We start from the raw sequence: 12,471 nt of genomic DNA, 5'->3' as shown, positions 1-12,471 counted from the left end.
GAAGTCACAAAATAAGTGAAAGGAGACTTGATTTTCAGCTAGCCACCTGAGGGAAGCAACACAAAACATCTCAATCTCCACGTATGTGTTAAAACAAGATGAAGGGACAAGGCCTGCTGATGACAGCTTGCCAAGGATCAAGACAGCTCCAAACAACAAGAATTCTTACCTCTTCTGCATAGGCTTTTCCAATCCCATCAGTAGCTCCTGTGACCACTAGGAAAGAAAGATGGATATCCATTAGCTACTTCACAGCAATAAGTACACTAAGTGTTCATTAGCAGGCTACTGAAGTACTTATTCCAACCAAGAGACACAATGTCTCTGGAATAGGTGTACAACTTGAAATTTTATTAAAGGTCTCTCAGGAAGCTCCCAATATCCTTTCCACGTAGAGAAAGAGTTATGGGCCTAAATTCTTGCCTCAAGAATCGTGTTCAGCATCTCTTCTCATGCCAGTTTTCTGGCCTGCTATGCTACTTCTGACGTTTGTGGCTTAGGAGATTTCTAAAAATCATACATTGTACGCAGCAAAATAAAAAGCATCCTAAAGCCTGTAACAATTCAGTAATTTGTTACATGGGCAGAATGTAAATTCTCAAAGCAGAAGACATCTTTTTAAGACTCTCCAGGAGCTTTTAGATCCCTGTAATGCGGTGCCTTGCCACCAGCAAGTCTGACTGACCAAAGCAGCCAGATGTGTCTAGAGTTTTTTCACCTGTGGGCGGACTGGGATCTGTGTCAAGCCTCAAGTCTTTCTAGGATTCTTTTCCACACACTGAAAATCACTGAGTGACTCAACATGCCATTAGTTTGACAGATTATTCCGGGGCTCACCACACCAGTAGCTGATCATCTCAGTTTACTCACTAAATAGCAACTCCTTCATCCACAATCCACTTCTCCCAAACTACTGTTTGAGCAAGCACATTCAGCATCACTTCCTTCTCTCAACTATTCATCCCCATCAGTTCCAATTCCTACACCTCAACATTCTTACACTTGCAGCTCGCCACTCCTTCATCCACCTCTGCTCTCTCTTAAGTGGCTACAGAACACACCGTACTTATCCGGCTGCCCTCAGACAGATCAGAACAGCTTGTTTAATGCTTCCACCGCTTAGCCCTGAACTGAGGCATGCCTCAAATAACAGAGCTTGTTTAATGGTTCAGAAAACTGAACTGGGAGTGCTGGTTTGATTCCCAAACCCACCGCTAGCCCTGCACAGCCGAGTGAGGTGTGCAGCCAGCACTGCATCTAGCAGCAGCTTCCCCCCAGTGCAACAGAGGGAAACGTGTTTGCAGATGGCTTGATTAGTCACTGCGGATCACCCAAAACAGTTGGAATGCAAACTGCAGCCAGTATACTTCTGTTTGAGTAATAACAGCTAGGAAATGCTGTAACCATTTCAGTTTCTCTGCCACTAGCTATAAATAAGCAGACATAATAACAAGTGATGAAGCTGCCAGGAAAGGTCCTATTCTAGCTCGAATGGCCAGTCAACAATGCAATAACAGCCTACGAATGAGATCCAGTAATGTCCCTGACTGAAGCTAGATTTACAGATGACCCTACATGAAGATATACACACATACATTTATCCCTTCCTTAGTTTCAAAGTTTGTTTGCAAGACGTCATAGCTCTAATATGAAGATACACAATTGTGCTGCCAGTATGATAGCACACACTGAATGCAGAGGATGTGATGGCTAGTGAGCAGTTCTACATGCTGCACTGTCAGCCCCTGTAAAATGTATTCAGAAGGCCATGTGAGCGTGTCACACTGTTTTTGCCAATTCCTATTCAACTATAATTAGACAAGTGTGAGTAAGCTTTGCTATAGATAGAAATCCAAATTTAGAAAGGTAAAGCAGTAGTCCAAACGATGGATAAAGGCCTCAGAGAAAAAAATCAAGGATACATTTACAGGAGCCCACCTGCTGTAACCCAAGTTGTGTCAATACTGTGACACCCATTTAGCCAGACAGAATTATAGCCCTGCAAGATGGTGTCAGCCTTTCAGTTGTAGGACCATCAGGCTTCAATTTCAGCATTGCTGATCTTCGGTTTCATATTATGTATTATCACACAGTTCATTACGTTTTCAACAAAATAACAGAATAAACAAGAGCACAGAGAAAACACGTATCAGCACCACTGCCTGTTACTCTTAGAACAATAACTGGACATATTTTAAGTTGACCCAGACTGAATAACATTTGACTTCAGTGACTCTTCGAAATGAGCTGTTTCATCACAACTAATACTTAATACTAAGAATGCAAGCACAATTGCAATCCCAGATATTTGTTTTGCTTATTGGATCCACTGCTTAATTAGTCTGCAGAAGAAATGGCTGGAGCATGAGATTTAAGCATTTGGAGATCGGAGTTTTCAAACTGACCTGTGAGTAACAGGACGTGTCCTCCCCTGTTAGGTTCTAGTTCATACTGAAAGAATCTGTAACCCAGAGATTAAAGCAGCCTCCAAAACAGAACTTAAGAAATGTAAACTAGTCTGATGAAAAACATCAAAAAATACAACCAGGAAAAAGAAAAAAAAAAACATTTGGACCATCACCTACACAAAAACGTATCCAGCTGATGTGCATCATGCAGATGTGCCATCCTTGGAGGAATTGAAGGCCAGGTTGAAGGGCCCTGGGTAACCTGAACCAGCGGGTGACAAAAGTGCGTATGGTGTGGGGTTTGGAATTTGTTGGTCTTTATGGTCCCTTCCAACCCAAACCATCCCGCGATGATTTTGCTTCTGCTGTAGGCAAAGACATACACACAAAAATGAAGAATACAGGTAGTTCTTCATAGCTATAAAGGAATTGTCTTCTCACAAGAAGGCACTAACACTATCACTTTATTGGTGGATTCAGTTTGAGAGGAATAACATTGTCTCCTTTTCCAGCTTCCATACAGTCTTGAAGAGAAAGCATACCACAAGGACTGCTCTCCACTGTGCTATAACTTAGAAAACACTTTTTCAAGCCACACTTCCCTTCCTACGGCCTTTCAAGAGAAGCAACCTAGCTCAGCTCTCACTCAGTCTAAGCAAGTGATTTTCCCACCAAGGGTTACGCTGGCATTGAGGTCAGCACTGGAGGAATGTGATAAGTTGTGACACAACTCCAAGCGCAACTCCACAGGCCATCCAATCACTGACCAAGATCCTATAAGCAGCTGGTAGGGTCAGGAAGGCTGTCCAAACAGGTACTTCCTAGAGCAAACACCAATACTTACACTTGATGTTCTGAAAGCAACAAAGAGAGGTGGGGTGAAGGCAACTGGTGGGACAAACGCCACAGAAGGTAAGGTTCAACTATCTTATCCTCCTCCATAGTTTGGATTATCTGCACCACAAGTGTCAAGGGGAGAATGATAAAAAGAGGTTTTGTTAACTCTTGCACACTTACAGTTTTCACAGTGATTATGCTCACGTCTGTCTTCCACTCTGAAGCCAAATGCTACAGCTTTAACTACTCCAGCTACATACAGAAGCTGCACTAGTTTAACTCAGTTTTAACTATCACCTTGACGTGTTGAAGCCAGTTTAACTCCATGTGTAGATAAATTGTTTAAATTCTGTTTCTTCTACAGACTGCCTTCCAGCAAAGTTACAAACAGACTGCCGTTGGCAGAGCTTAAAGAAGGCAAAGCAAGCAGAGTAGGAATTAGTTATTGTCTGCACAAGGAAGCTGCACCAGCTCCTAAGTGTGACTATCTACATTTACTCAGTAGTCAGAGGAGCTGTAGTAGCTTCCCACTTCAGCCATCTGCGCTTTCCTGAAGAAAAGTGAGAAGAATGCCCAGGAAGCTTGTTTGAGAGTTGACTGAATTGAATTTGGTCTGAATGGAAGCTGGTAGCAAGGCGCTCATTGATTTCAGGCAAAGAAGTCATCTTCCCTTATGATAGTCACCAGTGTGCACCACACAAATATAAGTGACTTAAAAATCCACCACGGCATTGGATGCAGCCTAAGGTATAAATGGGTAAAGAACTTCCAGTGCGGTATCTAGGTCCCCAAACAAAAAGCACTGTGGGTATTCAACTGTTTATCTTGAAAATGAAAACTTCTACCAAGCTCTGTAGTTAAATATACCTACGTGTGGTTAAATATACCTACACAACACATTTTCGTGGTGCAACTGATTAATAACAGTTCCAATTCTAAAGTCAGGTATGTTTAACACAGAGGTTCCAGACAATCCAAACATTTCCTGTCTATAGGATCTACTAAGCTTTCATCTCTACTCTCATGCTCCTAATGCCACAGCCACTGGCAGTCAAAGTCACAGATCTACGCGCCTATCATCCAACAGTGTCTGTCTTTTGCAAAACTGGGGATCAGGGAGAAAACACATGCAGGCACTACATAGAAAAGCAGCAAACACATTTTGTCTATTACTCAGCAGCTCTGTATTTTACACTGTTAGCTTCAGCGGCAGCCAAAACATTGATGGGAAATACATGCAAAGATATGGCTGGTCTCACTGGAACTTGAAATGAATTCGCACAATGAACATGGACATATTTCTGTTTGTGTTGTATCAAGCCTCCTACTTCATCAGAACAAATAAGTGAAAGAGATTACTTTAGTTATCAACTCCAGCTCTCAGAAATCAAACACTATTCATTTAATATTTACTATCCACACCACACAACAAAGCATGCAACAAGTTTCTGTCATCTAACCTTTGACTGTAGGAAATGCCATAGGAAGAGTATAAAAAAAAGAATCAGGAGGATCTTAGGTCTTAGCTCTTTTCAAGAGGGGAAAGTGTTCTGACACAAGTTACAGCAGAAAGTGCAACAGTCCCACCAAAGCACCAGCCTTGAGAGGAGGAGAAAGCCTTTCTAACCTCAACCTTACTGTTCCCTAACAGGTATCAGTGTCTTTTGGAGCACTGTTTGCCACGTTCAGCACATCCTCAGAAGGCAGAAGAAAAATAAAATCATCGTTATTTAACTACAGAATTCTACAAGCAACTAAAAGTCCTAAAACACATTATTAAGTACACTATGGGAAGTACAGAACAGATTCAAGACATCTCAGTTACCACTGCATATATACTAACAAATCAGTGGCACAAGAACTCAGATTATCAGTTCACATTTTCAGTTGCAGAGTTATCCTTACCACTTACCATTTCTGTAAATCAGAATCTCTGCTTTAGGTCAGTATAGCACCTTTTCCCAAAACGCCATGCCAGAATTTTGCTTCTTGAGTGGCGAAAACATCACAACCTCCACCATGAGTTTGCTCACGTATCTTTGAGCTCTTACAAGGATATCTTAAATTTAGGACAGAGGTGCACAGGAATCCACCATAGCTGCCCCTACCAGACTAGTTGTCAGTAGATGCAGTTCATTCTCTAAACCCTACCACCATCAAACCACTTTGCCTCACATGCTTCGCATGGCCCATTTCATAGCTCATCACATGTACAACACACACAGTTCATAAGCACCTGAGTCAACTCCTAGGTGGTGCCAAACTCAAGGCAACCCTTGACAAAGGCATCAAAGATCAATGACCTCAGCAGTCGGTGGCATGCCTGGTATTTCACTGGAAGGGAAGAACTTCTCAGTTGCTGTAAACCACAGACCAAGTCTACAAGACACACAATTTAAGCAGTCAGTGACTTCAGTTCATAAGATGATGAATATGCCCAGTGGTACACAACTTCAGGGACTAAAGACCAGACTTTTCTCAGAAGGCCTTCAAAGGGTCACCCATACGTGAATGCTGCCAGTAGCATCTACATCCCCCAGAAGCCCCATGGCTCAAGATAAGGCATCAGTGCAGGCAATGAACCTATGCTCAAATGTTTTTTCTGTTTGCAACAACCAACAGTTACTGCTTTTCCAAGGAAGAGGTGACTTAGGGAACTTGCACCTCCTCTCAGGAGGCACGCTAGGTAAGCATTATCTGCTCTTACAAAGGTAACTGCTGTTTCACACGTGAGCAAAAGCATGACTATGGCAGTCTGGAGGAAGTGAATATTTGAGGACCTGAAAGAACATTTTTACTTGTTCCTTATCCAGCGAAGATATCTTAAAAACAAAAGTAGCGAATGGTGCAGCAGGGCATGAGGCAGGTATGCAGAAATCCTGCCTCACGACATGAGCAAGGAGCAGCATTTATACAGGGAGAGCGAGCAGCAGCAGGCGCAGAGAATCTGACTGCAGCTCTGCAGAGCAATCACGCTGAAACAAGATTAGAGATTCGTGACTCCCCAACTCAAGGTTAGACAACAGAGAAGACAAAGCTTAGAGATCAAGCCTGCCTTCAGATACAAACACACAGTTCCCACAGCAAAATAAGCTTTCAGAGATGCTTAGTGGAGATAAAGCATCCAATGGCACCAAGGATACTCCTTGCACTAATGACTGTTAGTTGTGTTCTCTACTAGCCTCTCAGAACTACAAATTCATTTAAGTTTAGCCATTTTCCTGTCTTCACTAAGAAAAGCATGAATGTTTAGCTAACCCTTCAAAGTACTGCAGATGCACTTAAGGAGGGCTGGAGCCACCAACCACAGTGGTTCTTCCAGGAACATGCAAGTGCTGCAGTTTGGGTCTAAGTGCCCTCTTCTTGCCAACAAACTAAGCCAAACTTGCCAAACAACCCAATCTGCAGGAGAGCAGCATAGCAACCCCTACTGCCCACTGAGAGATGGCCAAATTTGTTGTCAAAATGGCACTGCAGAGGGAGTTTCCCAGCCATTTCTTCATTCACACAGGAGAACAGCCCTTGTCCTGCAAAGACATCTGGTTCTTTCTTCACTGCAAACATCCTCCTGTAGCAGAAACAACATAAGGAATAAGCCAGGAAGCTACGTGGCTTTTTTAAGCAGTACAGTTCAGAGAAACTTCCCAGCATAGCTAACCTTAGCATAGGTTTGAAGTACACTGCATAAATAACTAAAGACTCGAGATTCTTCTGCTACGAAACGCAGAGGCTATATTAAGAATATGACAGCTCCTGGGGAAAACAAAAGCTGGCAAGAGGAGAAGAGACTATCCCTGCTTGGCATCAAGCAGTGCTTCATCTATTACAGATTTATATAAATCACTGGCAATTGACCAATACCAAGCTTCTAGATTATCTCCAGCCAACAAAAGTACTTAGCCTGTGCTGGTTAAAAATATTCTACTTTTTTGTCCTCAACTTGCTAGGAACGGCTATTTTTAGTAAGAGTCCAATCAACCTTATCAAAATCAAGCATCAAAAATAGACTGGAGAAACACTGGAAGCAAATCCTATTTTTAGCCACTCTGTCTATTCCCTGCCGTTACCCACCGAGTCCTGACTGCACAGACCATGCACGAGTGCTCAGTTATTCTAGGCAGATCCTCGTCGTGACCCTTTTTTCCCTGAACACCTGAATGCAGAAAACACTCGATTGATTAAAGATTAATACAGCCGCAAACCGTGACAGCTGCCTTTCGTCTGAGTGCTTTTGGGGAGGGGGAGAATATGGGATGACAGAGAGCTTGCATCAGTATTCCTCCTGAGGATCTATTACATGGAAAGAAAATTGCTATTTCAATTCCCTTTTGTTGCTAAAAATAGCAGCCCCAATTGATTCGAGCAAACAGGGCACCGGCTTAGCAATGCCAAATTTAGAAACCACTGAAGTCCCAAAGAGTGAACGCTAACGCAGTCTAACACATGCCAGCTCATATTTAACAAAGAACAAAGAAGATAAGCATGCCGGCTGCAAGTTAATAAGACGGCAGCAACTCCCTGCATTTTTATTAAACAAAAACAGAAAACTTGGTGCAGGAATTACACAAACTTTGATTCCGTACCCAATTTAATTTGCTGAAATAGGAAGCCTCATCATAAAGATCATCTGCATCTAATCTGAAATCATGAAAGTTCTGGATATTTTTTTCACATGAAGGTTTTTTTTCCTGCACAAAGCAGCTAACGCCTAATGGTCAGGCTCTGAAAAGACAGGCTACAGCAAGAGGTTCAGTTCCCAGAACCACACACTTACTTGGTAACAGCTTGTGTCTAAGAGCTAGGATTGTGGGTAGAAAAATATTCTATAAATATCACAGCACTGACAAGTTCCCATTTCATCTAGAACTACAGCAAGAAAGCAGTGCACTCCTCAGATTTCTTTAGACTCTAGAGCTAGAAGCAATCTAGAAATCTCAACAAGAACAAAGAGCAGCTCAGGAAAGCCACAGGCAATGCCTACACACCACCAGCTCCCACTGCTCCTGTACAACACCTCCCAGTGCTCCAGGTGCCCCTCATCACCCACACTGCCCTCAAACCTCCACCACGGGGCCCACCGCCTGGGGCTGCGCAATGGGGGCAGGGGACTCCATCATCTTCTCTCCTGCCTACAGAGCTCTCACGGCACCCTGCCACAGATTCAGGAACCATGTTGCTTTCAAGGCTAGGAAGCAAGGACCTTGGAAGTGCCATGAAGAGCACGCCAGGACTGCCTTGAACTTCAGTTCTGCAACAGTGCGGGAGCTGTGCAGGGTACCTGAGCAGGGCTGGTCAATCTAAGCATACGCGAAAGCTGCTTTGTGCTCCGTAGGCTTATCACAAGGCTTACTGAGCATCACTGGCATTAGGTAAAAACAAGCTCTCATTTGCTCTTCATTGAGAAATACGTGACAGATGCTCACTGTCACACTAAGCACGACTGCACCAAGGAAGCACACACAGGGAGGCTGGTTGGTCTTCCTGTCTCTAGCAGGGGATGAACGCAGTGAAGTTTTGAAGATCAGATGGCTCAGAATTGGCACCAGCTGAAGGCTTTTGCGTGTTTGCTTGGAAATAAGCATGGATTGATTGGACTCAAAGCTGTGCAAGTTCTCGGAATAATCAAGAGCACAGAAAATAGCAGGGACTGGGATCAAATGCAACACGCGATCCATTTTTAATCAAAAGGCAATCTGTGTCAAGCTTCAAGAAAGTGTCACCAGTTTAGACAAGGATAATGCTCCAAACACACAGGGCAAAAGAAAATCATTTTATGTTATGACTATCGGAAACTACCAGTGTGAAGGTGACTGAGACTGAACATAAGAATCTTAGTATATTGTCAGGAACTCGGCAGGGAGGTGTCTAAAAAAAAAAAAAAAAAAAAAAAAAAAAAGTAACTCATCAGGATTAAAAAAAAATTACGTAGGTGGGCTCCTCAGTGACTGATCACAGCACAGATCTTGTTTGGTGTCATCATTACTGACCAGTGTGCTTAGGAAATTTGCAGGCAACCTAACCACTGAAAAAGGATCACAGCACTCCATCCCATAGAATGAGATGACTTCATAGACCTGAATAACAAAAACATAATGCCACCAGATATTGCCTGGTGACATATTAGTACCAGATGCCAAGCCATGCTCTTGAGACTAACTTTGCTTGAAGTTAAGGTGACAACTGTAAGTGATGGTAGAGAGGTACCTGAGGTGCAGTGGCTGAATGTGAAATGGACTGATGAGGTGCTTCCTATCGCAACAGAAAGCAATAATACATTGTAAGTAATTTAAATAAGAACAGTTTTGAAAAAGGCCTGCTAAGATGATTAAGAGTTACCTGTTTGGGGAGATGAGTTTGAAAGCATTTTGTTTGCTCTTCATAAGCTCACAAAGTATAATCACCAGAAAACGAAAAGCCCAGATTCACACTGGGAAGACAACACAGGCTGATCATAAACATGCCTGGAAATTAGGAGGTCTCAAAAGAGAAAAATTCCCAAATTTGAAGAATGCTAGTTAAGGAAGCTGAAGTGCTGAAGGAACTCTGAGATACAGACAGCAATGCAGGACAAGGTAGACATGGTTCAGGAAACAGAACTAAGAACTTGCAGTAGAAACCTGTGTGCTCATTAGTGGCCAATTCAATGTATCAAAGGGAAAATGGGAAACAAAACAAGCCTGACTGCAGTTTGTTGATTGTTTTTGAAACATTATATTAATCCCATGCTTTTAGACTACCTTGTGTTGTCAGAAGACAGCAGAAAAAAAAATAAAATAAATTCCACCTATCTCAATGTATATTTAGACTTACAGAATGTCTCTGCTCCTCTCTTCAGAAAAGAGGCCAGCTGCAGCTAGACACAGAAGAGACAAATGCACAGTGCCCCTAACAGAACTGAGATTGACTTCTGGAGCTTGTTAGCATGATCAAGATTCAAATCAGAAAAGGGTTGGATAACCAGCACTCTTCTCTCAAGAACAGCATAATCTGAGCAACTTTCTTGCTATTGAAGAATTTCCTAGGTCAAAAGCCTTGAAAATAGCCATGTTCATAAATTTATAACAGGACGCTGGTGGAAGCTTTTACAGGCAGAAGACAGGAAGAAAAAAGTTTCTCCCTATCTTCCTGGACTTGTGTCCATCACACAACAGCTGATGACACAGGTGACCTACCCATTCTGCATTTGAACAAGTGCAAGAAGGCAGCACAAACATTTCCTACATTCCCTCTCAAAACCATGGAAAATCCTCAGGAGTCCCTAAAGAAAGGTAAGTGCAGCTCCTAGGCTACATGTTGTGAACCGAGCTTACAGGCAGGAGCAGGACTGACTTTCTACATGGCCTGACAGTGATAGGACAGGAAGGAACAGTTTTAAACTAAAAGAGGGGAGATATAGATTAGATGTTAGGAAGAAATTCTTTATTCCAGGGCTGGTGAGGCACAAGCTGCCCAAAGTTGTGGGCACCCCAGCCCTGGAGGGGCTCAAAGCCAGGTTGGGCCCTGGGCAACCTGATCTAGTGGTTGGCAACCTTGGCCACAGCAGGGAGGTTGGAACTGGATGATCTTTGAGATTCCCTCCAACCTAAGCCATTCTATGATTCTACGTACAGCAAAGATATTCCTCCAGTTCAATGAAAGCAGGCTGCAGAGGGCGAGAGGTGGAGAGCAGCTCCTAGCACTGAGCTCAAGCTGCAGCAGGCGAAGCAGAGCTATTGGGTAGCTGTTGACATCGCTATCAATTGCTTCATGGATAGGCATGCACAGAAAAATTTTTCACTGAACTGGACTTAGCCAACAGATCACAGCCAGACATAAGAGCCCACACACCGAAAGCAGTGAAAGCACACTGCTAGGGATAGGATGCTGCTACATGTTCCCAAGTGTACATTCTACACACAGCAGAGCAAACCAAAGTTATACCGTCACCATTCATTCATGCTGGCAATAACTTAAAGCACGTTACCCAACCACTTCCATATTCACTGAGGAACACGACTATGGCAGGAAGTTACGGTGTTACCTACACTCTGCATAGAAAAAACAGCACCATTTCCTCCTCTTCAGAATTGATCTTCTATTGTAGATTTGGTGCTTTGTCTACCAGCTACCAATCACCGTGAGAAGATGCAGATCATTTCACTTTCCTTATGTCCTCTGAATCGAAGTCATGGACTTCCCAGTAGTTTACTTCAGTTATTTAACAGGTATATATGACACATGAGGCAACTCCTTATTGTCTATCAGAATGTCTTTTGACTAGAAATTTGCAGTTAGAAAAATGAATTTAAAATAATTAAATACATTTTAAATACCAAAATTATGCTCCCTTTCCATCTTCAGGATTAAAATCTTCATTTCAAATGCAAGTCAGAGTAGAAACATCAGTACATCAACAACGTACCAAAAATAAGAAAACTGGGAAGCACAGCACCCACTAGAGAAGTGTCGCTGTAGGAGGGGATTGGCAAGACTTGCTTTTTCCTTTCCTTAAACTTCCAGCTCCTTTGGACCTCCAACCTGCAGAGCTGCTCAGACACTTCATCACCCCCCATCAACCAGCCTGCTGAGCCCGCTACCCAGACCTCAAGCCATCCCCTGCAGAACCCTTTGGTCCTCCCCACCGAGCTCCGCAGCCTTTTGGAGTAATCAAAAATTCAGCCACGGCTGCAGTGTCCCACTCAACACCTTCATCCCCGCCCAAGAACAGCCAGATGTATGCACATGATACTCAGACCAGTCATGTCAGAGCACATCATATGGCCCATATTCCTAATCTCTCATTTACAGAAGTGATTTCAAACTCAGCCAAAGGAGATCAAAATCTGAAATACATGGGCTACTTCATTTCCATTGGGATACCACCTATCGCTCTACCTGCTCCCACAAGGCCACTTTCCTAAAGCTTACAATTCACAGTATGCAAAATGAGAAGGGGAAATTTGATTTTTAGGAACGAACATCATAAATCAGGATAGCTACCTACCTGTGTAGAAGCAAAGACAAGTTTTAACCCTGAGAAATTCATCGTACTATCTTGTGCAGCAGAAAACTGAAAAAGCCAATCTGTAAGCTACCTTTTAGTTACACATACATACATACATACATAGGGAGGTGATCATCTAAGCTGTCCTACATGCTATGTGTATCATGTGCCCATACACCAAAGATGCATGACTGGACCCAGGAACCACCCTAGGAAGGTCTCATTGTACACTGCCTTTAAAAT

General features: G+C 43.0%; 1 protein-coding gene across 1 annotated transcript in view; it reads right to left on the bottom strand.

Moving 5' to 3' along the window:
- HSD17B12 (hydroxysteroid 17-beta dehydrogenase 12) overlaps positions 1-12,471 on the bottom strand; it is a 74,601-nt gene that overhangs the window by 50,276 nt on the left and 11,854 nt on the right. Inside the window, 1 exon segment of the mRNA XM_048948747.1 lies at positions 170-216. Coding sequence (XP_048804704.1) covers positions 170-216 — 47 coding nt within the window.

This window comes from Lagopus muta, chromosome 6, assembly GCF_023343835.1.
Source record: "Lagopus muta isolate bLagMut1 chromosome 6, bLagMut1 primary, whole genome shotgun sequence".
Classification (NCBI taxonomy): Eukaryota; Metazoa; Chordata; class Aves; order Galliformes; family Phasianidae; genus Lagopus; species Lagopus muta.
This window is presented reverse-complemented; position numbering and strand designations above follow the sequence as displayed.